General features: G+C 47.8%; 9 protein-coding genes across 9 annotated transcripts; 1 reads left to right on the forward strand and 8 right to left on the reverse strand.

The window, feature by feature from the left end:
- Positions 1-878: 878 nt before the first annotated feature.
- Positions 879-2,552, reverse strand: F5147DRAFT_49979 (uncharacterized protein). The gene is made up of 8 exons (XM_041429928.1): positions 2,183-2,552; positions 2,089-2,134; positions 1,912-2,025; positions 1,765-1,857; positions 1,640-1,708; positions 1,469-1,536; positions 1,202-1,405; positions 879-1,146 (listed from the first exon to the last, which is right to left on the reverse strand). The coding sequence occupies exons 1-7, from the start codon at positions 2,465-2,467 to the stop codon at positions 1,265-1,267; spliced, it is 816 nt and encodes a 271-aa protein (XP_041295939.1). The 5' UTR covers positions 2,468-2,552; the 3' UTR covers positions 879-1,146; positions 1,202-1,264.
- An 864-nt stretch (positions 2,553-3,416) lies between these two features.
- Positions 3,417-5,177, reverse strand: F5147DRAFT_50214 (NAD(P)-binding protein). Its single transcript, XM_041429930.1, has 7 exons — positions 4,759-5,177; positions 4,658-4,703; positions 4,491-4,604; positions 4,346-4,438; positions 4,218-4,286; positions 4,043-4,110; positions 3,417-3,982 (listed from the first exon to the last, which is right to left on the reverse strand). The coding sequence occupies exons 1-7, from the start codon at positions 5,041-5,043 to the stop codon at positions 3,845-3,847; spliced, it is 813 nt and encodes a 270-aa protein (XP_041295940.1). The 5' UTR covers positions 5,044-5,177; the 3' UTR covers positions 3,417-3,844.
- Positions 5,178-5,714: 537 nt separating this feature from the next.
- F5147DRAFT_681660 (P-loop containing nucleoside triphosphate hydrolase protein) lies at positions 5,715-7,995 on the reverse strand. Its single transcript, XM_041436391.1, has 8 exons — positions 7,931-7,995; positions 7,847-7,879; positions 7,694-7,770; positions 7,313-7,634; positions 7,014-7,252; positions 6,764-6,956; positions 6,582-6,703; positions 5,715-6,528 (listed from the first exon to the last, which is right to left on the reverse strand). The coding sequence occupies exons 1-8, from the start codon at positions 7,941-7,943 to the stop codon at positions 5,905-5,907; spliced, it is 1,623 nt and encodes a 540-aa protein (XP_041295941.1). The 5' UTR covers positions 7,944-7,995; the 3' UTR covers positions 5,715-5,904.
- A 1,455-nt stretch (positions 7,996-9,450) lies between these two features.
- F5147DRAFT_50306 (uncharacterized protein) lies at positions 9,451-10,411 on the reverse strand. The gene is made up of 2 exons (XM_041429931.1): positions 10,205-10,411; positions 9,451-10,154 (listed from the first exon to the last, which is right to left on the reverse strand). Exons 1-2 carry the CDS (start codon positions 10,337-10,339, stop codon positions 9,819-9,821), a joined length of 471 nt encoding a protein of 156 aa, XP_041295942.1. The 5' UTR covers positions 10,340-10,411; the 3' UTR covers positions 9,451-9,818.
- A 470-nt stretch (positions 10,412-10,881) lies between these two features.
- On the reverse strand, positions 10,882-11,921 carry F5147DRAFT_681677 (uncharacterized protein). The gene is made up of 4 exons (XM_041436392.1): positions 11,509-11,921; positions 11,285-11,460; positions 11,169-11,232; positions 10,882-11,117 (listed from the first exon to the last, which is right to left on the reverse strand). Exons 1-4 carry the CDS (start codon positions 11,644-11,646, stop codon positions 11,055-11,057), a joined length of 441 nt encoding a protein of 146 aa, XP_041295943.1. The 5' UTR covers positions 11,647-11,921; the 3' UTR covers positions 10,882-11,054.
- Positions 11,922-12,043: 122 nt separating this feature from the next.
- F5147DRAFT_681680 (3(2),5-bisphosphate nucleotidase HAL2) lies at positions 12,044-13,871 on the reverse strand. Its single transcript, XM_041436393.1, has 5 exons — positions 13,602-13,871; positions 13,272-13,547; positions 13,023-13,222; positions 12,714-12,968; positions 12,044-12,652 (listed from the first exon to the last, which is right to left on the reverse strand). The coding sequence occupies exons 1-5, from the start codon at positions 13,828-13,830 to the stop codon at positions 12,440-12,442; spliced, it is 1,173 nt and encodes a 390-aa protein (XP_041295944.1). The 5' UTR covers positions 13,831-13,871; the 3' UTR covers positions 12,044-12,439.
- A 2,172-nt stretch (positions 13,872-16,043) lies between these two features.
- F5147DRAFT_631497 (amidase signature domain-containing protein) lies at positions 16,044-18,237 on the forward strand (the record flags this gene model as incomplete). The annotated part of the gene is made up of 10 exons (XM_041432799.1): positions 16,044-16,472; positions 16,529-16,637; positions 16,689-16,759; positions 16,808-16,902; positions 16,954-17,052; positions 17,099-17,417; positions 17,469-17,606; positions 17,652-17,779; positions 17,833-17,969; positions 18,022-18,237. 10 exons carry the CDS (start codon positions 16,044-16,046, stop codon positions 18,135-18,137), a joined length of 1,641 nt encoding a protein of 546 aa, XP_041295945.1. The 3' UTR covers positions 18,138-18,237.
- Positions 18,238-18,308: 71 nt separating this feature from the next.
- F5147DRAFT_681691 (uncharacterized protein) lies at positions 18,309-19,287 on the reverse strand. Its single transcript, XM_041436394.1, has 2 exons — positions 19,134-19,287; positions 18,309-19,079 (listed from the first exon to the last, which is right to left on the reverse strand). The coding sequence occupies exon 2, from the start codon at positions 19,018-19,020 to the stop codon at positions 18,469-18,471; it is 552 nt and encodes a 183-aa protein (XP_041295946.1). The 5' UTR covers positions 19,021-19,079; positions 19,134-19,287; the 3' UTR covers positions 18,309-18,468.
- A 249-nt stretch (positions 19,288-19,536) lies between these two features.
- Positions 19,537-22,323, reverse strand: F5147DRAFT_681692 (carbohydrate esterase family 4 protein). Its single transcript, XM_041436395.1, has 10 exons — positions 21,938-22,323; positions 21,248-21,555; positions 21,111-21,201; positions 20,971-21,054; positions 20,894-20,914; positions 20,779-20,834; positions 20,636-20,683; positions 20,406-20,588; positions 20,179-20,350; positions 19,537-20,130 (listed from the first exon to the last, which is right to left on the reverse strand). Exons 1-10 carry the CDS (start codon positions 22,062-22,064, stop codon positions 19,937-19,939), a joined length of 1,284 nt encoding a protein of 427 aa, XP_041295947.1. The 5' UTR covers positions 22,065-22,323; the 3' UTR covers positions 19,537-19,936.
- Positions 22,324-22,654: the final 331 nt, after the last annotated feature.

Below are 22,654 nucleotides of genomic sequence, written 5' to 3' on the forward strand. Positions count from 1 at the left end.
TTTCTTAAGATATTCCTTTTGCACGAACATTATCAGTCTATCTTCAGTCTCCCATTCATTGTGTTTGGCCAGTAACGTGGGTGGTGTCCTGGTCCGCAAAGAACGACGCCAGGTTTGCGATATCCACTGCTGTTGCAATCTGCCCAACGGGATGCGTGCTTGGTAGTGCTATAGAGTGCAGTGCAGGTCAACTGATTGGGTAGTAGAAAGTGAAATACTGATGCATACACGTCGAATGAAAGCTTGTCATCGGGAAGCCCCAGCTATTGTATCATTTCTTCGGTGAAGGCATGCACTGCAATATTGAATGGGAGCTTTCTATTCATCCAAAAAGCTGGCTGGTGTCGACTTTTTGCTCTCCAGTGTCACCGGTAATGCAGCTATAACCGAGATCATAAACGGTGTACATACCGATAATCCTTCCGCCACGCCCGCGTTTGATCATAGCCTGTGCTACAGCAAGCAGGCAGAGGAACGTCGCGCGCGCATGGGTGTCGAAGATCTCGGCAGTGAGGGTAGTAGATATTTTGGTTTGTAATCGAGGTTAGTACTACAACATGTGATCAAAGAGGGGTTCACCTCATGGCAGTCAACTATGGACTTCATGATTCGTGCAGCATTCACTACCATCCAAATCATCCGTCAAGCTATCTGACATGGTTGCAGTTGATGAGAGACTCGCGACGTCCAAGCCATCAAACTCCTGTTTCGTAACCTTATATGCGCTGGACCTGTAAAACATCGCATTCTAACCACACACTGCCTCCATTCCGCCTTCACCTCCTCTGCGACGCTGTCGAGCTCCGTGTGTTGTGGCTTTCATGTCCGCGATGACAGTGCAGCATGGGGTAGCAAATTAGTCATGGAGTGAATGTCGTCCAGCGATCCGTCTTGTATGAAAAGTGAATGGATCGCGCCTGCTTTCCGTAGTTTTGAAGTTTGGAGGAGCAATCCCGCCAGATCATCATGTTATCATCGATTTAGTATTATCCGTCAAGCATGAACATGCACGGGGCCAGGAATCTTTCCCTGACTTCTCCATAAGTTCTTTTCGATCATCTTGGTGTCGCCCAAAAACTTGCCGCAAAGTCAGCCTTGTGAGAAGGTCATATAGACCAAAATGTATCAACATGTATGGTAACGCATCTTAATGAAAAGGCAAGTGAAGATTTGATCATACGAAGAGTCGGGATATACTTACACGGTTGGTTTGGACTTTGGAGACAAGTTACATTATAGGGTTATTCTAGCCATAAGCATGGGATTAATCCATCCAGCCTCCCCCATCAATTGTGATTGTCTGGCCAGTGATGAAGGCGGAATCTTTGCTCGCGAGGAACGATACCAAGCCCGCAATGTCTTCTGGCATTCCAACATGCTTCAGTGCCGAATTCGTTGCTTGGAACTGCAAGGCGTTCCAATCGATTAGGGGGCGGGAGCGGTGAGAAATATAGAGATTGATACATACATTTAGGATCAATTCCTTGCCATCAGGAACCCCTAGCAGTTGCTCCAATGAATCTGCGGAGTATTGCACTGGATGCGTGCATGTCAGCGTCAGGGTACATATATAAAAGAAAGAGAAAATATGTGATGGATGTGAGGTAATGATGTTACAGAGGAGATAACATGAACATACGGAGAGGCGTATCGATTGGTCCAGGCGCGTAGGCGTTCACAGTGATACCGTATGACCCGAGTTCACTCGCTAGAACGCAAGAAAAGTAAGATAAGATGAAACATTATAACCTCTGGTATACATACCGAGCGCCTGTGTGAAAGATCGAACGGCAGCTTTCGACGCACAGTAAATGCCGTTTAATGCCACCCCTTTCTTCCCTGATACCGACGACGCGCCTATGACAAAGGGTATTATTATCCAGATGCGAGACAATAAATAGACGTGTATACTGATTATCTTCCCGCCACGCCCTCGCTTGATCATGACCTGCGCTGCGGCACGCAAGCACAGGAACACCCCGCGTACATTGGTGTCGAATATACTGTCGAAATCGGTGAGGGTAGCTATCGGAGTTTGATGTTATCATCGAAAGCTAAATATCACAATTAAAGACAGTGCGGGCTCACAGTCAACCATAGTCTTCACGAGAAGTCGTCCAGCGTTCGCTACCATCTACCCGTTTGTCAGACGACGTTGAAGTTTTCAGTAGGAAACACCCACAACGTCCAAACCATCAAATTCTTTCTCCGTAGCTTGCACCATGCGTTGGACCTCCTCCTCTTGTGACACATTGCATTCCAAGACAATGCATCGCCTCCCCTTCGCCCTCACCTCTTCTGCGACGCCGTCGAGCTTCGTGCGCTGTGATGCTAAGTCTGCGATGGCAATGTCGAGCCCATCCTCTGCGAGTCGTAGGGCGATGGCACGTCCGATGCCCTGGGCTGCGCCTGTGATAAGTGCGACACGAGGGTGGATGGTCAGTGTTGAAGAAGCGGGATCAGACATGGTGTGGATATCTTGGGACTACTAGACGTCCTGATCTTTATATGGTGGAAATAGGTGAGGCTCGGACATACTAATATAGTGCAAGCTGAGTGGTACCTGAGGAATAACACCGCGTGCTGACGAATCCCTTTAGATCCTTCCTGAATAAGATCATGAGGCAACAACTTCACGGTCGTGCGCAGTGATGCCATTCATATAGCACGCCGCCCACATCCGCAATTGTGGTCCGATCAAGCGCTCACTGTTGGAAGTAAATATAAGACAGTCGACTTTTACTTCAATTACTTGGGTTACGTTGTAATTATATCTGATGGTAATTCTTTCAGTCGCATCCCCATCGATTGTGGTTGCCAAGTTGTCTGGCGTGGCGTCCTTGCCCGCGAGGAACGAACATTTGTAATTTCTTCCGACGGAAGTTCCAACTGTTCCAATCCGCGTCAACGAATCGTTATATGATTCGTGCTGTAAGGAAAATCAACCGACTGAGGAGCACAATCATGATGGGCCTGAGAGTGATGCATACACTGGATCAAAGTCTTGTCAGGCTATCAGAAGCCCCGTTGTGTGGCTTGCACTGGATACGAACATCATGATGCGGAGTCTGTGTAACTGGGATTATTAGCTAATCTAGGTCTATAGTTAGAAAGACTTTTGAGTCCTTGCATGGTTTCCCTTTCAATAGGCCTGCCGCAGTTTTGAGCCCAGCCTTCCAGCCTCCAGTAGGCGCAATTCTGATCGAGGATCCATCGAGGGAAACCTGACTGTGCAGCCCCATCTCAAGCTTCAAGCTTCAAAGGGCTGCAATTCCACAATTGTGGCAAAAGCTCATAACCACTTGTACTACATACTACTAAACGGCAGGTTCAAATCTGTTCCAATTCATTCACAGCCATGGCGTACCGGTGATTGTATTTCTTGTCCTCTAAGGACTTTTCAAACTGACTGTTGTTGTAGCAACACCGAATATGTGGATTGCGATAGGACATTAAATGTGAATCTAGAGATGACATTAAACTAGTGTTGGTAGGCTAGGCCTCACATGCTGGCTAGCTTAACTAACTTTGAGAATGACAAGAGCATGACGAGTTTTACTCCCTGACCTATTCATATCCCAAGGAACCCCAGTACTGCAGTGCAAGTCACTTGATGACAATGCGACAGCCTGAACGCAGCACTGAAGGACTACTTTACTTGCAAGGTTTCGGAGATGGAACACGAAGAACGAGCGAGATGTGTGCACTTTCATACCTTGCCTAGGTCATGTGGGCGTAAAGAGGGTGAAGATACAGTCATACACAAGTTTATTCTCTACAAGGACTCAATGTAGTTTGCAAACAAGCTGTGTTTTTTGCGGGCCACAAGCACAGAAGTACATGATCAGTCCATCCATAATCCCCCGTCAACTGTGATCGTCTGCCCGGTTATATAGGCAGAGTCTTTGCTTGCGAGGAACGACACAGTGTTTGCAATGTCTTCCGGCGTTCCAATCCGCCGCAGTGCCACACTCGTTTCATACTGTCAAGCGATTGAAGCGATCAAGAAACCTCACCTCAAGAGAGAAATACTAATACATACACTTTGCACGAACGCCTTGCTATCAGGAAATCCTGCCTGTTTCGCGAATACTTCGGATGAGCTTCGCACTGGGTACCACGTCAGCGTCAGGATGCAGAGACTAACAAAGAAAATGGGTAGTGGATGGGGGTAGGGAAACGAAGGTGGCAGAGGAAATAGCATGCAGTAAACTTACGGAGAAGCGTTTCAACTGGTCCAGGAGCGTAAGCGTTCACGGTGATGCCGTGTGATCCCAGTTCACTCGCTATAACGCAAGAAGGCTAAGATGAGATCAGACGAAGTGATAAAACGTCTTGAATTCACCGAGCGCCTGTGTGAATGATCGAATGGCAGATTTCGATGCGCTGTAAATACTGTTGAATGCCATCCCCTTCTTCCCTGCTACTGATGACGCGCCTATGGCAACGGTATTATCATCCAAAACAAAGGAACAAAGGGCGGTACATACTGATGATCCTCCCGCCACGCCCCTGCTTGATCATAGTTTGCGCTGCAGCACGCAAGCAGAGGAACGTCCCGCGCACATTGGTGTTGAATATCTCATCAAAATCGACGAGGGTAGCTATTGGGATATAGCGACATCACGAAAACGAATCAAAGACGTGGTTGGCTTACAATCAACCAAAGGTTTCACAACGATTCGTCCGGCGTTCGCTACCATCTAGAATACTATTTATCAGGCAGTTTAATAGGTTGACGGCCCACGAGACACGCACGACATCCAAACTATTGAACTCTTGCTCCGTAGCCTGTACCATGCGCTGGACCTCCTCCTCTTGTGATATATCACACTCCAAAACAAGACATCGCCTCCCTTTCGCCCTTACCTCATCCGTGACGGCGTCGAGGGTCGTGCGTTGTGATTTCAAGTCTGCAATGGCAATATCTAGTCCGTCCTCTGCGAGCCGCAGGGCAATAGCGCGTCCAATGCCCTGGGCTGCGCCGGTAATGAGTGCGACGTGGGGCTGGTCTGCCTGTGCTGGAGTAGCGGAATCGGCCATGATTCAAATGTAGTACTGTAAACCAAGCGTCAGGCCTGACCTTCACTTATACTTGGATATGCGGCGGAGGGGTGAAGACTCATGTGTCAGTGATAGGCTTACTGCCGAATTGAGTCTGGATTCAATTTGTGGGGCCCAAGAACTTCTATGTGATTTCACTACCGAAGAACAAAGGCAGTTCCAAAGAGGAGCATACATGCCTTCCTAGAAACCCTCGATAGTAAGTCGAAACATCAGAATGATCCGAAGAATCAGCAGTGTTACGAACCTTGACGCAGACGCCGCGCTGAGGCCGGATCAATGGTCATGTGATGCGCTAGGACCCTGCAGTGACGAAATCCGCAATCAGACGAGTTGGGGTACAAAAGCGCGTCCTCCGCACCAATTTCGAAGCGGGAAAAAGTCAATACCTCGTAGGAATGCGCAGTATACTGCCCTGCTCTGCGAATATTGTTTCAGCCGCAAACGCTGAACCCTGGAGTTGTTGCGGAGGAAATGACAGCACAATGGGCTGCAAAATTAGCTTGACTGTTTATTATTATCATAACATAATATGCATTGCGTGATTTATTTGTCTTGTTGCCGTACTTGTGTATGTTTATCTGGCACCACTTTCTGTGGGTTCTTCGTTGGCTTTGCCTACAGAGTTGCAATTGGCATGCATTTTGTGACCAAATGCAAACTAGAATGACAGGCAACATGCATGGCAGATTGAACATATTTTAGTTTACATCAGCAACAGTCGTCGCAACAAGTAGCTCACAGCGAAACTTGATACAGCGATTTTTGGCTAGCGGCTCTGGCGGATATCACTTTGCACAAAACCAAATGCCATGATATGCAGATAAAAAGAACACTGGTTTATTCCCGCACATCAGCAATAAATGTTTCCTGCAGCCCATCAACTTCCATCCTCGACTCGGCCTTGGTCAACTTGTTAGCAGCCCTTCGTGCGCGCTTGCGGTCCTGTTTCAGAGATCGCCTATTCATCGCGCGACTCTGGCTCCGCACAGCGGCTTCTTCGTATGCAGAAAGATCCTTCGCGCGACGGAACCGCTTCGGTATGCGCAGTTGTACTGAGGAGTCGGTAACTCCTGCCTGTGTGACCAACGAGGGCGAACGAATACGCTTGCGGGATGACGGGATTGATAGTGCAGATGCAGTCATGCAATCATCGACTATCATGCCAGATTCTCGCGCAGCAATGTCATTGTTGACTTCACTGTCATCCATAGCCACCTCCTCCTGCATCGGTGCATTTTCATTGAACGCGCCGGCGTCTGCTGTGCAAAACAAACCTGCGAGCTCAAACGGTTTAGAGAATGAATCGAGGATTTGTGACTGCCCGATGGTTTCTGCGCCTGTTGTGGCAGAAGGCATCGACGAGGGATGAATGGTGGGCGGAACAGAGAAGTAGGGGATTTTTTGGTGATTCCAGTCCATGAGAACGTGACGTGCGGCTGAAAGTAGATCAGGGGTACCTCCCTGCAGATGTGATAGTTGTGTAAAGTGTCAGAATTCACAAAAATAAAGCTGACCTTGAGCAGGCGTCCGCTGTTGAGCGCAAGCATGGTGAGAAACTCCAGCGTGCTTGAGAACTGAAGGAGATTGTATAGTTTTCGGAGTGTCTCATGTTCTGTCCGCGCGAGGATTTCTTCCACTGAAACAGTGCGATTAGCAATCCATCCATCAGGAACTGAGTTTATATCAAGAAACGCACCAACAGCGATGGGATCTTCTATATCCTCAACTTTGACTACATTTCGTAGGAGAATGCTGCCCTTTTGACTAGAGTCACCTGATTCATCTTCATCAAAAACTACACCAGGTGAATCGACGATCTTAATTCCTCGCTCCAGCTGCACGGATTGAAGGTCCTTCGTGTGACCTGGCTGTGCAGCCACTGCACAGGCCTAGACTCACATAACATGTGAGACATTCAGTACGAGTAGTAGCAAATAGATCGAGACCTTTGATCGCTTTAAAGAATTGATGAGGCTGCTTTTACCGACGTTTGGAAACCCAACAACACCAACTGTGATACTCTGTGAACTAGGTTTGAATGCTTTAAGAAGGCGCATAAGTCCGGGTGCCGTCGTAGAGCTGAGATGAGAACGTTGATTGGAGGAAGCAGAACGGAATGGGAGTGTCGGCGTGGAATGTCGCAAGTATCGGAGCCACTGTTGAGCATTCTCTTTTGAAACCAAATCTTCGCCCACAGCACACGGTGAGGAAGAGTGCAAAAACCAAATGAAACCAACATTCATACCGATTTTATTCAATACAAACACGAGCTTCTTCCCTTCACTTTCTCTCCGTCTTACCTCTTCTTCGACCAATCGACTCCTACATCCCTCCGGATCGCGAGCGTCGAGCACAAGGATGACGATGTCACTTTCATCGATTACTTTGTGTAGCACACGGACGTAGTGGCGACGAATTTGCTCCTTTGTCTTCTGTGAGGAGCCCGCATAAGATGTGGTATCCTGGTCTACAGCCTTCTGGGTCTCTGAAGCGAGAGCTGCTAGTGAAGACAGGGTAGGTTCAGCAGCCATATAGGCATCTGGATCATCGGGCTGGGGAATCGCAGGCTACGAGGAGTAGCAGCTCAAGATGAAGTAGTAATAATTAAGACTCGAATATGACGTACAGAACTAGATTTCCGCTTCTCCGCAATCCGAACCTTTAGTTGAGGAAGCCTTGGTATTCCGGGGTCTTTTTTGAGCTCTGGTGCGCAAAATTTGGGGATCGATCAGTTTGTTCTTTCTGTAATGGGTGTAGCAGAAATGAGAATGGGACTGACTGGATTTTTGCGGTACTGACGATTTCTGGGATTCTATAGACCATCAGATGAAAAAAAAACATGAGCGTGGAGTGCTTTGCGTACTGTTTCTGCCCATGATAGTCGCGAACGAGAGCTTGGTATAATTCGTAAAATCCAGATAATATTTCACTGAACAAAACACTTTCAAACTCCATAACAAATATACATATAGAAAACGAACAACTACGCTCTTTTCACATGATCTAGCCTTTCTATGCATAACTATGTCTAATGTTGCATTAATACATTTGCAGTCCAAACTTATGCACAGTTATTAGTCACTGTGAGCGCTCAACGCACTGACCAGCGACTAGTGATTATCCAAACCATACTTCAAATCGCCCGTAGAATCACACTCCTTCAAGATCTGTAACCACCGGCTGCCCACACTTGAAACCGCGCCATCACATCAGTCGGCAGTTTCACTTTATTGCATCAAGGTGGCGCTTATGCAGGCTGGCTCTTCTTGCGCATGTATGGCATGCATTATACGTGCCTCAGAAGAACCAATCACGCCTCCTGATCCAACCACACATACTCGACTTCTTGACATGCCACTGACACACTCCTTGGACGCCTCGCAGATTATTCTTCTATAACGTCGACGTGACATTCCTGTCTCCACACCTCGCTGCGGAGTTATTTTCTAGCGATTCCATGATACGTGCTCCGCATTGTGAAGAACTTGCCTGTAATTACCACACTGGATACCTCAAGAGACCGTTGATGATTCAGGGATAGCCTTCATCTATGGAGATATTGGCAAGTTATTCGATCAAATTAAGCTTTAAAATCGACTTTTCAGACAGAACACCCAGCACAGTTATCTTGTCAACTGACTTGGGATGTTGCGGTGATACAAAAACTGGACGCCGGCAACGCCGTGGACCCAATCCGGGTGCACATCAAGCATCGCTTCCTCCATACACGGCTACGAGTCCACTGGGCAGTCTATATCTTGATAGGATTATCCAACCAGCACTGGTAAACATTTGAAAGACGCGGCAGACTGTGTGTCATGTTGTTGCAGATGGATAAGTGATCCAGCCTGTATCATGGGCATCAAAGATACAGCTGATTGCGTAGTGTTGAAGATGCCAGCACCCTGCTGACCATCATCTGTATGTACCTTTGAAGGTGAGTACAGAAGGTGTGACATCTAATGACACGATCTAGAATAGCGCGCTACGCTCATGAGGAGCCCCTGACACGAAGCTCACTGAAGTGGGGTGTAACCTGAACTCCTTCACCTTTGTCTCAGAATTAAAACCTTGATGTCGTATGAGAAAGAAGCAAGTATTCCAAATTTCGGGTATGCTTAGGCGGCCTGCCACAAACACTGGTTCCGTGTACCTATTGATCACCGGCACGCAGAATGATGAGAATTTAACATTTACATTGAATCACCGACCTCTTTTGTCATCATGCGCCCACTGAATTTTGATGATTCCCTGCTAATAACATTCAAGACTATCCTTCACGTCGCTCAGGCTAAACGTAGTCAAGATGTGCATCATCTAGGGCTGAATTTGAGCGCGTGTTCAGACTGCAATATTAATCGCTGCGTGTGGTCGTATCATCATGTGGGGTTCCAATTGGAATCGACTCTTTTGTGGTCGTGGTTGTTCAATATGCGGCAGATAGGCTATTGTGACGGACTAACGTCATTAGACGATCGACTATTATAAAGGTGTAGCGCAAAGAACCTGTCTGAGTTCGAATACATGGGTAACAAGATCATATACTATCGTACCAGCGCCTTGCTACCTCCATCAAGTAATCACCCCGCGTCCAACCCGAGATTCGGAATAGGGACAAGGGGGCTATGCCATGATCCTTCATCTGCACCGCAGCCTATTGTTCATTCATCTCTGAGTCAGGCCGACACACGATGCAAGTACCAATGGACGGTGTTGGTCCGATCATCCGTCAATAGCGCCTGTATCAACTGCTATGTAAGTAGACCCTGCAGTTCACGAGAGCATTGATACTTACCTGCGAGTGATCCCCGGACGTTTTCAGGCTCCAAAACAGCGAAGCATCTGAGTGTGGTGAAATCCTGGATGTACATGTGCGTCTGTAAGATAAGACGTAATATACTCAGCTGATGGAAGACAGACACATATGTTCCGTATCCAGTTGGTCTGATGCTCCAAGGGCACACCTCGCGCCCACAGGTGAGTGCAGCGCTTCTTTTTTGCACACTGTTGACAGTGGCATATGAGTTGTGCGCGAAATTTCTGATGTTGTACTTGTCGTAATGCCCACTGAGTTTTTCAAGGACCCACTATAGAATGTTATTTATGTTCCTCCGCATGATCCATGGGTTGGACGTACTGCGGCATTCTCTGCCCGACCATCGTTGCTTGTTACCAGGGCAGCAGTTTTGGGGCCTTGTACAACGACAAAGTCATTTGTACTAGCATTCCGAAGAGTGTAAGTCCCAGTTTTAAGGTTACCTGAAATCGTCATCGTCGCGAAGGTGAGTGCACAAATGAACGAGATGTGTTTCTCGAAATGGGACAGCGTGTAGAACTTTTGATGGCAAACCTTGCATTTACCAGGCCATTCTTATAGTCATCAGAGTCAAGACACATGGTCCGAATTCCCCGATGATAATCACGGTAGTGTCGAGACAGTATATGAAACAGCATCACGGGTTAATTTTGTTCCCAGATTCTCAAGTTCAATGGACTTCGTCACGGTATGAACTCCGCATGCACAATGGAGGACGGGCATGCGGCAGATTTAAGTGGCCTCAAGGCACATAATCATTCATTCGCGAAGGCGAAAATGCAGAATTGGGGTGGCGCCAAGTTGGCATCACAGGCATGATGTTCGGACTCGTGCCGCGGATGCCATCATATAGTAAATGAACACAGCCATAGTATGGTGTTGTTCCACTTCTGAACAGTGGTCCGGATACATAAAAGCCGGCAGTCGATTGGGACACCAGAAAAAAATAGAAGTGACCGGCTTACCCATCCCAATCACAGCCTTAAACGCACGGCATGATGAGTTTTTTTATAAAATTTTAATGAATCATTTAGAACACAGAAAACAATACTACCTACACAAAAATTCTGCTGAGATCTGGCTGGACGTGACCCTGAACTATGATACCTCGCACTCCACTGTGGCACCCCAGGCCCAGTGTCACCACCCACCCAATTCCCAGCTTTCGTCCTTAGGCAGATATCTTGACAAATTCCCAGTATACGTGATGCTGTGGATTGTTGGTTAGTATAGCCTGCAACAACTGATGAGCATGAGGCCGCAAGTCAAGTTTAGATGAGCTTACATTTGTACCATCCCGTGTCTTTACGATGGTCCAATAGAGAGAGGGATCTGAATGAGGTGAAATGCTAGGTACCTTGCATGTTTAAAAACCGCGTCAATGGTAACTACCTCACTCACAGGTAGAAGTCACCAAAACCGCTGGCGGCGGGACGAATGAGCCACGGGTATGATTCTGTCCCGGAAACGATTCCAGCGCCCGCGGTGGGAGACTCTCCCGTCTGAGCAAAAGTGTTCTGCAGGAAACTTCTGACATGATACGTGTCTTCGAGTCCTGCCAGCTTGTCCAAAACCCACTGTCAAAGAAAAGTTAGCATATAGAGACCAACTCTAGGAAGGCTCACTGCAAGGTGTTCAAAGTGACTATCTTGGAGGACGATCAGAGTCGAAGTTCTCTTGGTATCTTTGAGAGCAACGTATTGTCCTGTAGCTATATGCCTGATGTTATATGTCGCAGTTTGAAGAGTGGCCTGATCAATCATTTTTGCCAGAAAGCATAGAATATACGGTGAGCCGAAAGAGCTGAGGTAAATAACAGGTGAATTAGCGCTGTCTCGGTGTGATTGTCGCGGCCGACCATGAGGCAAGAAGCATTCTCAGATATAGCGCTCATCCTATCAAGCGCCTAGGCTAGGTGCTCATAGGAATGCTCCGCGGCAGCGAAGCGGCAAAACGGGAGCTGCCAGGAAGTACTGAAAACATTGTCAAGCGCCAGGACCTGACAGAATCATCGCCGCTCCCAACGTGTTCACACGCCCCTTAATTAGTCAGAACTCTCATGCTCAACTCGTACTGACTTCGACCTCGAGTACTTAATTGATACACGGTTAGATCAAATGGGCATATGTGGCGTAATCTTAGACGCTCAGTCGAGTCTCGGAAGCTTAAGATAGGCGCTTCACCATCATTCCCTGTACTAATAAGTACGTAGTATAGTACGACAATGACTAGCCAGGAGGCCGGGCTGATCAGCTGGTCGAAACTGGCGCTGAGTGCTAGCGCTGATTCGCCAAGTATACACAACACCGCCCTATGGAATGCAACAGAAATTTCCAATAGAATGTCTTAATTCGTCCGTGGGAGGCAATGGTGAGGGGGCACTAATGGTCGCCTTCCAGTTTGATGTTCAAAAGGTGACTGAGGAAATGCTAGCGCCTAACGTACGACTTGACACTTGATTTCCAATAGTTATCCGATCGGCAACCCTAGGAGGTATCCAGGGAACCATGTGTTATACCAGCGTCTGATAAAAGCATCTCGTCTAAAGGGCTCTCTTTAAAGTGTAGGCTTCGTCTTTTTAGGATCCTCCGCGAGTTGAGCCCGCTTGATAGCTGATACCACTCGCGCGTGGAGTTCTTCATCGACTGTGGCTACAAAGCCGTGATTCTCTCCCATTCCCCTCCCAAGTCCGAATTGGAGTGGAGCGCCCTCAGAATCTGTGATTTTGCCACCTGCCTCCTCAACGAGGATGCTTCCAGGGGCATGATCCTGCAAGTCAGGGTAACAGAATTATTAGCGCTACTAAATCATTGATTGTCAAACGACTTACCCAGATTCGCTCCTCGTAAGGCTGTTTAGCGCCAATGGTAGGCGCCGGCATGCGAAGATACACCGCGCCCTCTCCTCTGGCAAGACAGCAATATTTGGCCTGGCTATCCATTCCCCATTCAGTAAGGTGGAGCTCGTCAGAAACCCGTCTAATCAATGGTATATTCGTGTGCTTCGACTCTTCCGATTGGAGGACATATGACTTCTCTGAAGAAAAGAAAGGGAGTTTAATCGCATTGGTGCCAGACAAGGTGACCTGTTTGAGGAAATTAAGGGCATTATACACTTGGCACACAGAATTGGAGATTACCTGAAAGGCGCCTTGTCCTCGGACCGCAACAAAGATACAACCCTTTTCTTCATCAGGGTTTGCAGGGTGTATTTGTATATTCGGACATCCGATGACGCCCAGCACAACCTGGCTATTCACAATGAGAGACAAACAAACGGCATATTGGCCGCCGCGCAAGAAGCCTTTCGTTCCATCGATAGGGTCAACTGTCCACATGCCTAAGTACAGGTCAGAGTACGGAATTAACGACATACAACATAGCCTCACGTTTATTTGGACCACCCGCATCGTTTCCTTCATCTATCGCCTTTAACAGGGCCTCTGAACTGTGCTCGTGTTGAGAACCTAAGCCCCATTGCGCTTTCTCCCCGTCGATGAGATCTTCCTGCAATGCGTTGTTAGCCAAGGAGACCACTCGTTCCCGCAGTTTAGTATTTGATCCTTGCCGGAGGGCATCTGCACCCTCCTCGCCGATGATAGGATCTTCGGGGAATGCATTCCTCAAGACAGTATTGATAACCGCCTGTGCGGCATAATCTCCGACTTCATAAAATTGATTAGCTACGACCCTCAAACCTGAAAGACGGAAATTGATACCTGTCACTGGTGAATCGTCTTCCTTCTTGAGGGTATCCGTTCTGTCTCGGACTAATTGATTGAACACAGTGCAAGTCACCAGACATGCTCTCCGTACTGCTGCGATCGCAACGTGTTTCTCGACTGAGAATGCTTCAGGAGATGCAAGAGACATTGATAGTAGGCGTCTTGGGATGTTTCTGGAATGAACCTGAGCGATCAGGTGCTTGCTAGCATGGTACAACAACATACCAAGCAGTCACCTGCCTGGGGTCATCATGAGATCGTGGGATCAATGATCAGTTTTCTGTTTATTCAATTCCAGCTTCAACCTGAGCTTGCATTGACTCTTTCTATCTTTTCTTCAAATCATGGAGCTTTGCGCAAAAGTCATGGCAGGGAATCCTTATGACTGACAGTACACTTTTCAATCTGTCCCAACATGTCAGTGGTTGCTTTGGGGTTTCCTAACGAGATCGCATTCGATCAGCCTTTCGTTCTCTATCGTGAGCGCACAACTAGCTAGTGAGAGCTTCCATTTGGCATCAAGTGCTTTGGGAGCCCGGAACTAGTTCAAACTCAGGCTGCGCGTCTGTTCCGCACTGGCAGTACACGTTTTTCCGCCAGTTTCCAAGCACCGAATGCTTCTAGCAATACTGATCGATCATCTTGCCTAGGCGTCTACTTATACCCCACATGCCTATCTGTTGAAGGAGATGTACACGACGTGAGTTTATTATAAAGTTTAAGGGCTAAGCATCTAGTTTCCTCTGCATACTGCGGACCAACGAGGCCGCTGAGCCGTCAGGATATGAGAAGTGGCATGGATTCGGTATAGCGTACTTGGAGGGTACGTTATTCCATGCGTGACCCCAAACGTTCTCTGGGCGCAATTACGCACTGGGCGCAATTTTGTTTTGTGGCCGAAATGCCATATGTCGTCGGCGCTGCAGCTTAGGATCCCACATAATGTCGGGTTACAGCCACCCTTCCGTACGCATGGTATCACAGGCCACCTCGTCAGAAAGTGTTCATCAACGTCCAGCCTAGTGCCTGACGCTATTTGGATAGGGCTTCACTCACATGCCTTCGCCATGTTGGGATGCCATCTTTCGATTTTGGCTAGTCTGCTTCAGTCACCCAAATTAAGTCCGTTATCTCTCCTACACTGAAGCCGGCTCGGCGTTTGGACCTGTACTCATATTCACACCATTTCCGTCCTTAGTGAGCCAATCAGAGAAGACCTTGATGCTCCTGACTCCTGAGTCGAGTCCATCATGTACTTCTTGCTGCCGTTGGGAAGCCACGCGGCTGGTTACACCGGTAGTCGCTGGCTGACATTATGTCGGTCAAACCATATTTGTGAGCCATTGAATTTCAGGCTTTTTTCAGAAGGGTTACTGCAGGCTAGCATTTATCTGTGGCGCTGCGAAGTCGTCCAGAACAAGTTCAAAACTTCACGACGGATCTTTATGCCTCACTGAAGGATCTAGATCAAATAGCTATCTTAGGCCTCTGTGCGTATATATTTCGTCATTTCGTCTAGCGCGTATGCTAACCAGGAAATAAAAAATTTCATACATTCTCAGAGCGTGGTAAACATGAGCGATGCTTATGGAACAGAGGAATGCCGTCCCCGATGAGTCAAAGCTAGTAGAACGGAGCGCTGTCTATCGACGGTTTACCTAATAGACAGGCTGGTCACCAGTCTACGGAGCGCCTTGAGGCCTGAGGCCTGAGGACCAGCATTCCGTTGATTGCGGCAAATGTTACCAGGAAGTTATTACAACGTTATTGTCATAACCAGAAGCCAGCCTAAGCCAGCCCGATGCTGCATGACGCCGATTTGATCGATCTCCGAAACCTAAATTGAACGCAAGCTGCTGGTAACCCCGCTCTATATATGACGTAGGAAGGGTAACCCTGACCATTCCTGTCGTGCGGTAGCCGGCCGCGCCCCCGGGCCTGTACGGTTAACGTTGCCAAAGTCCTTGTGCGTCCTGCTTCTTGCCCCCATCAGTAGCCACGGAATTCAGTATAATGATAGACCCGCGGACATGTACGGGAGCTCACATTGCACAATATCATATGCAGTGACATACAATGGACGGCTACATGTTAATGGTGGCAGATGTACCACCGGCAGGATGAATCACTGTAGTGCCAGGGGTCCCAGTGCAATGGCTGGAGTCCTTGTCCGTATGTTGGATACGCTCTCAATCTCTGTGTTGTCCATGCGTGGTACTGGTACGCAACCAATTGCTTCTATTCATTGCATCAACCTTGTGACTTCGTTCCCTTCTAGCATCCCTGTCATGGGACATATCATCTGCCCACAAAGAACTTCAGAAGACAAGCATATATTTGGCGAACAGCTTATCTGAAGAGCTACTTCCATCGATCGTACATATATCGCAGCCTCAATGTATTGACTTTTGCTATTCCTTCTCCCCAGCCATAAGAATGTCCTTCAAAGAGAAAATCAAAGGCATAGGGGGTAATGCTTCATACGAAGCAAAGGCTCGCGTCTTACGAGAACAGCTTGAAGCCAAGATTCCAGCCGGTCTCAAACTCCCCCCAGCAATTCTCGAGGACCCACCTCTTGATATCACTCGCATTCCTGAGATGTGTGGCTTGCTGACTGTCCAAGAGTTGACTATCACTGAACTAGACGCGACCGCTGTGTGCCAAAAGATTGCTGCAGGCGAACTGACAGCAGTCGAAGCTGTCACTGCCTTTGGAAAGCGCGCGGCCATCGCTCATCAGCTCACAGCTTGTCTTATGGACTTCTTCCTCGATGAAGGCATTAAACAGGCGCAGCAGCTGGATGAGTACTTCCAAAAAGAAGGCAAGGTCATTGGGCCACTTCATGGACTGCCAATTTCAGTCAAAGTTAGTGCATCATTACCAACTTGCAATCATCTATCTTTAACTCTCGCCGTCCTCAGGGCCATTACGCACTCAAAGGGACAGTTGGGTGCGGAGGCTTTCTCGTGATTATGGAAACTTCGACGGAAGACTGCGATATGACAAGCATTCTGCGTTCATTGGGTGCAGGTATGTAATTGATCCCTGTTGTAACATGTTGTCCGTCGAACATATTGTTAGTCTTCTATGTCAAGACGAATCAGCCACAGTCTGTGATGCACCTCGAAACTAAGTCTTCCTACGGTCGAGTGGTATGCCATCTCTTGAGTATAAATTAGTTTTCGGCTCAAGTCTATTAGTTGAATCCCCACAATACGAACCTTACTGCAGGAGGATCTTCTGGTGGTGAATCAGCCCTTGTCGCCATGAAGGGCTCTTGTATGGGTATTGGCAGGTAAGTCCGTTTCCTACACATGTCATGGAAACTGATATATTATCCATGAAGCGATGGCGGAGGATCCATTCGATGCCCGTCCGCCCATTGTGGTATATACGGAATCCGTCCGTCCTCTCGGACAACGCCCACCCATGGAAGTCTTTGGTAGTAAGTATACCAAGCTCTGATAGAGTCGTGTTGATAACCGCCATAGTCAACATGGCCAGGACGGAGTTTTTCCTTCCACAGGTCCGATGTGTTGTTCAGCACGAGACATGCGACTTTTCCTTGAAGCTGTCCTTGGGGCCAATCCATCCCTTCGGGACCCAGATGCTTTGCCTATTCCACTGAAAGTGCCAGATCTGACCCAGAAGAAACTGAGGGTAGGAATCATGATGCACGACGGGGTTGTGATGCCTCATCCTCCAACTATCCGAGCACTGAATTTGGTGAAAGAAAAGCTCGAGGCATCGTCAGAGGTTGAGGTAGTAGACTACATTCCGTATGACCACGACCGTGGATACAGCATAATTGTGAGTCTGGTGGTCTGTTGGGTCTAGACAATGTAACTCGTGTGTTTCTAGCGCGAGCTCTACTATGAGGATGGAGGAGCTACAGTCCGACGTATTCTAGAGGAGAGTGGAGAAGAGATGCATCCGTTGACAGAATGGGTAATCAGTCCGCCATACGTGAAGAACCATGATGCCGCGCAAATTTGGAAGGTGAGAGGTTCTACTGTCTATCGACATAGGTGTTGACCTTACTAGCTCCGTGATCAACGTGATGACTATCGGCGGGAGTACTCTGATCACTGGTGGTCCCAAAACGTCGACGTCGTCGTATGCCCACCCTTCCAAGGTACAGCTAGCCCCCACGACACTACAAAATATTGGAGGTTCGTAAAAATATATCGCAGGGCGCCAGAAAATCTGACAACTCATATATTAGTTACACCGCTATTTGGAATTTGTTAGACTACCCAGGGGCAGTCTTCCCGACAGGTCTCGTCGCTGACCCAACCATTGACATATATCAGGAGTTACCTAGGCCGATGAGTGCGGCGGATGAATACAATATCTCCTTGTGTCAGTCGCGCTCTTACAAATTGGATGGCATGAGCTGACTATTTGCGTACAGATGATGCAGCGATATTCAAAGGAGCCCCAGTGTCGCTGCAGACTGTGAGCCGAAGGTTCAACGACGGTTTGGTGCTGGCGGCACAGGATGTAATTGAACGCATCCTCCGGTCTTAGAGGTGTCGCCTTTATTACGCTGAAAACATCATATGAGTCTTCGAATCCTGTATGTATTTGTATCATTACGACGCTAAAGGTTGCCCGAATCAGGATTGTCTATGTTCGAACACGTCTTATTAGTACCTCTTGCAGTGATTGTGCCCAGATCGCACTTGTATAGATACTGGAGGAAGATAAACGAGTCTCATCATATTTATAATTCCTATGATGCGGCAAGTACTAATATCTAACTCTGAAATTACAGGACACTCTTCCTCGATGTAACTCCGACCACAAGTCCTTCAACAGTACCGCCCACATTGATTTCACCACCATCAGAAGCCTCTTTCTAACGCGAGTCCTCAAAAAGAACCTTAACCGCCTCACCGGTAGCCTGATGCGCAAGACTAGACAGCGTCGCAGGCGGCACAAATGGTTTGACAGCCGAAGCTAAGTCTGTTGCGGGGATTCCGAGCGCGGATGCAAGCTGACTAAAATGCCCTTCAAGTTCTCCGGTCACCTCCTGACCTCTCTGCTGGTTGCGATAGGATGTATCATGTTGCCTCCCAATTCGCCCAACGGACATTCCCCACCACCCGACTTCCTCTTGCCAGTGCTTAAGCTCCACAGCCGTGATATACGTATACCACATTGTGAAGAGAAGGGCCATTGTCACCAAGGCGTATATGAAGGAACGCAAAGGTGCCCTATGTCCCGGTGGGGAGACAGGCGCCAACATATCTTTGCGTGGTCGTGAAGGCGGTAAGTCTGACCGGTTGACATGGTTAGAGCCTTCAGACAAAGAGCCTGGCAGATCTTTCTCCTTGGCTAGAGATGTGGGCGTTTCATGCGATGTTTTGGAGGAGGCACGGTCCTGTTTGGATCTTTTTCTGGTAGACATCGCGATCCTACGATTCGCAGGGATATACACGCTTAAGGAGGGATGCGAGAGGTATTTTCCTGCAATCGTCGAGGTTAATGCGACACCAACACCTTCTTCTTGGACAAGCTTACCAGAATTTAACCTGAGGAGTAGTAATGGGAGTGCTGAAGATCCGAATATTGGGAGTTACTTGTTCTTGATGGAAACTTGGAGTGATGCATGATGTCACCGTACTTTACTACTCCAACGTACAGCCACCTCCACAACTAATATTTGTACATGTTGAATTTTGAAGGGCATCCTTCACGTGTTCTATGACATTGTCAAGCCTCCCAAGCCCCATCAACGTTAACATCTGCATGTGATGTATACTTAATTTTGGCACCCTTCATATATCATCGCAAGGGCTACGTTATTCTGATTAATACTCAGAAGTTCAGTGTATTAACTTCGGGGTTGTAATCAAAAGACTACTGAGCACCTCATATCCCCATAATCACCTCACTGCGTCTCCACCATAACGCCAACGCTCCATTACATCGTGACCTCGGTCGTAACATCTCTGTTCGTCAAGTATTGTAATTACATTGTTAAGAAACGTCGTTTTGACACGTCCGTAGTGGCCCATTAGATGAAACAGCAAAGCAAAAGAAAAGTCCGGTAACATCAAATTAGAACAACAATCAAAAGGTGATATCGGCAAAGTCCACCGGGTATATTAGATGATGGGCACAGACTGTAACACCAACGTATTGGCACTATTTTTGTCGACAAGTGCGAAATTCTAGTGAAGAGCGAGAAATGTCAAGGTATGCTATGCGTGGAGAAGGTTGCAATGTTCAGGAATATAGCCCGTGTACGACCGGGAACCAAAGCATCGAGCATGCCGCAGGCGCAACCAAAGACAAGAGAAAACAGAAATAGAACGAGGATCTTACGCCAAGAGTTTCACTGAGAAGCCAATGAATGCTGCACCTGCGGCAAGTATTCCCAAACCGTCAAATAAGGCTCTGCTCGCAGCACCAGTGGAATGGGTTTTCCCAGAAGATGATCCAGACCCTGTTGAACTGGAAGACCCCGCTGTGGCAGCTGGGACGGCACCGGTGACTGTTGTCGTGCCGCTGATGTCTGGACAAGTGTTAATATAGATGTGACAAAAGATAGCGTTGATCGTACATTGATCAAACGATGGTAGAGAGTAGTTAGTCTCGACGTATGGCTGAGTTTGATTTGTGGCAACACCCATGGGAACGAGGTACTTGAATGCAGCTTTCAGCTGGGTGTAGAATTTCATAGCCTCGGACATGGTAAAGTTGTTGAGCTCGTGTGTGAGCATGATAGTACCCGCCTGCAAGCAGTGTCAGTCCTTGATGGATGACGATAAAAGTAGGGAAGGCATTGACGGTAGCGTAGGTGCCATTTTGTGCACGAGCAATGAGGTACTCGTAATTCTGGTCGACATCAGCAGCAGTAACGTTGTTAAAGCCTTCACGCCAATCATTGGAGTCATATTGCCAAATGATCGTGCGCAAACCCAGTGCATGGGCAATGGCCCGGACCCGATCGTCGACATCGCCGTAGGGAGGCTATGAATGCATTAGACAGTCGTACGCCTGACAGTAAATAGGCTTACCCTCCAGCACGTAGGCGTCACGCCGACCACCAACTTAATTGCTTCCATCTATAAGCTAAGGTCAACATATTTCTGACTGTGCTCGGTCAAAAATCTCACAGCTAAGAAGAGGTCATTAGAAGGGAAGGGAAGGGAATGATGCTAGACAACGTACTATAGTAAAATTCTGCAAAGACTTCGTCGTTGGTCAAAGTAGTCGCTATATACACAATGACATGATCAACCACCCAAGTATGTTTGTTCCCACGTAGCACTTACTATATTTGTGCGACCAAGTGTCTGTGCCAGTATAACATCAATGCACCGCATCACGAAAGGAGCGTGCAAAGACTCACGAACACAAATTTCATGACCATCAGCGAGAGCGCGCTGCGCCTCAAAAGGCCAGTCCATGACGTTACTGCCGATGTAGAACATGGCTAAATTGTAATAAGGATACTTATAATAAAGCTGAAAACGAGCAAAACCAACGTACTGGCTTTTTGGTTATTTTGCGACAAGAAGTCATAGAATGCATTGTGGGAGCAATTGGGTCCATCGTCGAAACCATAACCTAGGGTATTAGGCTAGATGAAGTCAGTTACTGCAGTATGATGAGATAGAAAAACATACCTCTGGGACGCCAGCCAGATCCGGAGGTAATCCGGCCAATTTTGGAGTAGTGCATTGGTCAAACGTCCACCAGCAATCGGGATCAGACGAAGGGTACGAAAAACCGCTGAAATCACCGGTGGAGGTGGAAGCCGGGCTGCCATTGGGCTGAATATTTGGGATCTGGCTCTGGATGGACTGGTACTTGGCTTGAGCATTGGTGTCATTGGGGAGAATGGTCGCGATTGTCCAGATAGGCGGGAACTGGTTGGCAGCGAGAGCAGCAGTAACGGGCGCGTAGGAATACGGAGTGCATTCCTGATTCGGATCTGAGTTGATGAGTGGTCAGCATGATCTTTCAACATGGCACAAAATACTGGTCGGGCAAGGAACATGAAGTACGTAATTGGGCCCAGAGTTGTGCGGACACAAAAAGCAAGGGTTGTCGCTATGGTCATCATAGCCACATGGAAGGCCGAAGCGTTCCTCGGTTCCCTCTTCTTTGGAGATAGATAGGTCGTACGATTATTCAAGTGAAAAGGGCATGTTCGAATTGAACAACCCACTCGAATGGAGCAGCGTCCACCGCTTTGCGTCAATGTGACGATTCAAAGGATGCGCAATGCGCCCACCAATATACATACATATCCATTCCGAACCATTTGGCTAATGCCTGTAACTCGCATGCATAGATGATATTTTAATTCTTACCAGTAATCTGCGCCTCGCCCTGTTCAGTGGTGCGGTCCTGCGCACTGGCGGACAAAGTAAAGAGTGTGGTTGCAATGAGAGCAGAAGAGACTGCGGCCTGTGAAGCAAAGAGCGACGACCAACGCATGTTGGTTAGTTTAGGCGGTTGGAGTCTAAGAAACAGAAAGAGATTGGGTATGATTGAGAGTTGTCAGTTGGCAAAATTGACAGAAGTTTAAAATTGGCGGGAAGTCGGAAGGGAGGATAATCTTTCTGCAGGAATAAAAACTCTGCTGGGAAATATATGCGCTGGTTAACTCCGTGTTACAGGAATAGTGGGAGGAGAAACAACACCGCGCTCGGAATAAAAGACACGCAGAAATCGGTATATATACCTGTTTGGCAACAGTCGTGCCGTTAACTGTAGGCAGCATGCATTTCGAAATGGCAGTATAGGATCCGGCTAAAAATAAACTATCCAAGCTGACTCGTGGCCCTGAGATATCTCAGTACAGCCCTGTATCCGGCGCGCACTATGTCCAGGTTGAGTCATGGCTATACCGAACACCGACTCAATGACAGTACAAGGCACTGAGCGCCAAGGTAGAATTCGAATTCTTATAGATTATTATGCTTGAGGGAGTTCATGACAGCTGCTTGGCCGTCTATGAGGCTAACAAGTCGTCGACAAAGTCATAGAAAATCTTCAAACGATACGTCAACACGGTAGAACCATCC

Source organism: Suillus discolor (genome assembly GCF_016758755.1).
Source record: "Suillus discolor strain FC423 chromosome Unknown F5147scaffold_12, whole genome shotgun sequence".
Classification (NCBI taxonomy): Eukaryota; Fungi; Basidiomycota; class Agaricomycetes; order Boletales; family Suillaceae; genus Suillus; species Suillus discolor.

Coding starts and splice junctions, on each gene's coding strand:
- F5147DRAFT_49979 (XM_041429928.1), bottom strand. CDS start 2,467: ATGTCTGATCCCGCTTCTTCAACACTGACCATCCACCCTCGTGTCGCA. Junction 2,135..2,182: donor AATTTGATGGTTTGGACGTT/GTGGGTGTTTCC, acceptor ACAAACGGGTAG/ATGGTAGCGAACGCTGGACG. Junction 1,709..1,764: donor ATCTTTCACACAGGCGCTCG/GTATGTATACCA, acceptor CTTGCGTTCTAG/CGAGTGAACTCGGGTCATAC.
- F5147DRAFT_50214 (XM_041429930.1), bottom strand. CDS start 5,043: ATGGCCGATTCCGCTACTCCAGCACAGGCAGACCAGCCCCACGTCGCA. Junction 4,704..4,758: donor AGTTCAATAGTTTGGATGTC/GTGCGTGTCTCG, acceptor ATAGTATTCTAG/ATGGTAGCGAACGCCGGACG. Junction 4,287..4,345: donor ATCATTCACACAGGCGCTCG/GTGAATTCAAGA, acceptor CTTGCGTTATAG/CGAGTGAACTGGGATCACAC.
- F5147DRAFT_681660 (XM_041436391.1), bottom strand. Junction 7,771..7,846: donor GTCAGTACCGCAAAAATCCA/GTCAGTCCCATT, acceptor TTTGCGCACCAG/AGCTCAAAAAAGACCCCGGA. Junction 7,253..7,312: donor GTTTGTATTGAATAAAATCG/GTATGAATGTTG, acceptor CTGTGGGCGAAG/ATTTGGTTTCAAAAGAGAAT.
- F5147DRAFT_50306 (XM_041429931.1), bottom strand. CDS start 10,339: ATGACGATTTCAGGTAACCTTAAAACTGGGACTTACACTCTTCGGAAT. Junction 10,155..10,204: donor GTCGGGCAGAGAATGCCGCA/GTACGTCCAACC, acceptor AACATTCTATAG/TGGGTCCTTGAAAAACTCAG.
- F5147DRAFT_681677 (XM_041436392.1), bottom strand. CDS start 11,646: ATGATTGATCAGGCCACTCTTCAAACTGCGACATATAACATCAGGCAT. Junction 11,461..11,508: donor GTCACTTTGAACACCTTGCA/GTGAGCCTTCCT, acceptor TTTCTTTGACAG/TGGGTTTTGGACAAGCTGGC. Junction 11,118..11,168: donor AGACACGGGATGGTACAAAT/GTAAGCTCATCT, acceptor CAGTTGTTGCAG/GCTATACTAACCAACAATCC.
- F5147DRAFT_681680 (XM_041436393.1), bottom strand. CDS start 13,830: ATGTTGTTGTACCATGCTAGCAAGCACCTGATCGCTCAGGTTCATTCC. Junction 13,223..13,271: donor TGCGGGTGGTCCAAATAAAC/GTGAGGCTATGT, acceptor ACCTGTACTTAG/GCATGTGGACAGTTGACCCT. Junction 12,653..12,713: donor CTTACGAGGAGCGAATCTGG/GTAAGTCGTTTG, acceptor CCTGACTTGCAG/GATCATGCCCCTGGAAGCAT.
- F5147DRAFT_681691 (XM_041436394.1), bottom strand. CDS start 19,020: ATGTCTACCAGAAAAAGATCCAAACAGGACCGTGCCTCCTCCAAAACA.
- F5147DRAFT_681692 (XM_041436395.1), bottom strand. CDS start 22,064: ATGCGTTGGTCGTCGCTCTTTGCTTCACAGGCCGCAGTCTCTTCTGCT. Junction 20,835..20,893: donor CACTTGGTCGCACAAATATA/GTAAGTGCTACG, acceptor TTGTGTATATAG/CGACTACTTTGACCAACGAC. Junction 20,131..20,178: donor TCTACCATCGTTTGATCAAT/GTACGATCAACG, acceptor ACACTTGTCCAG/ACATCAGCGGCACGACAACA.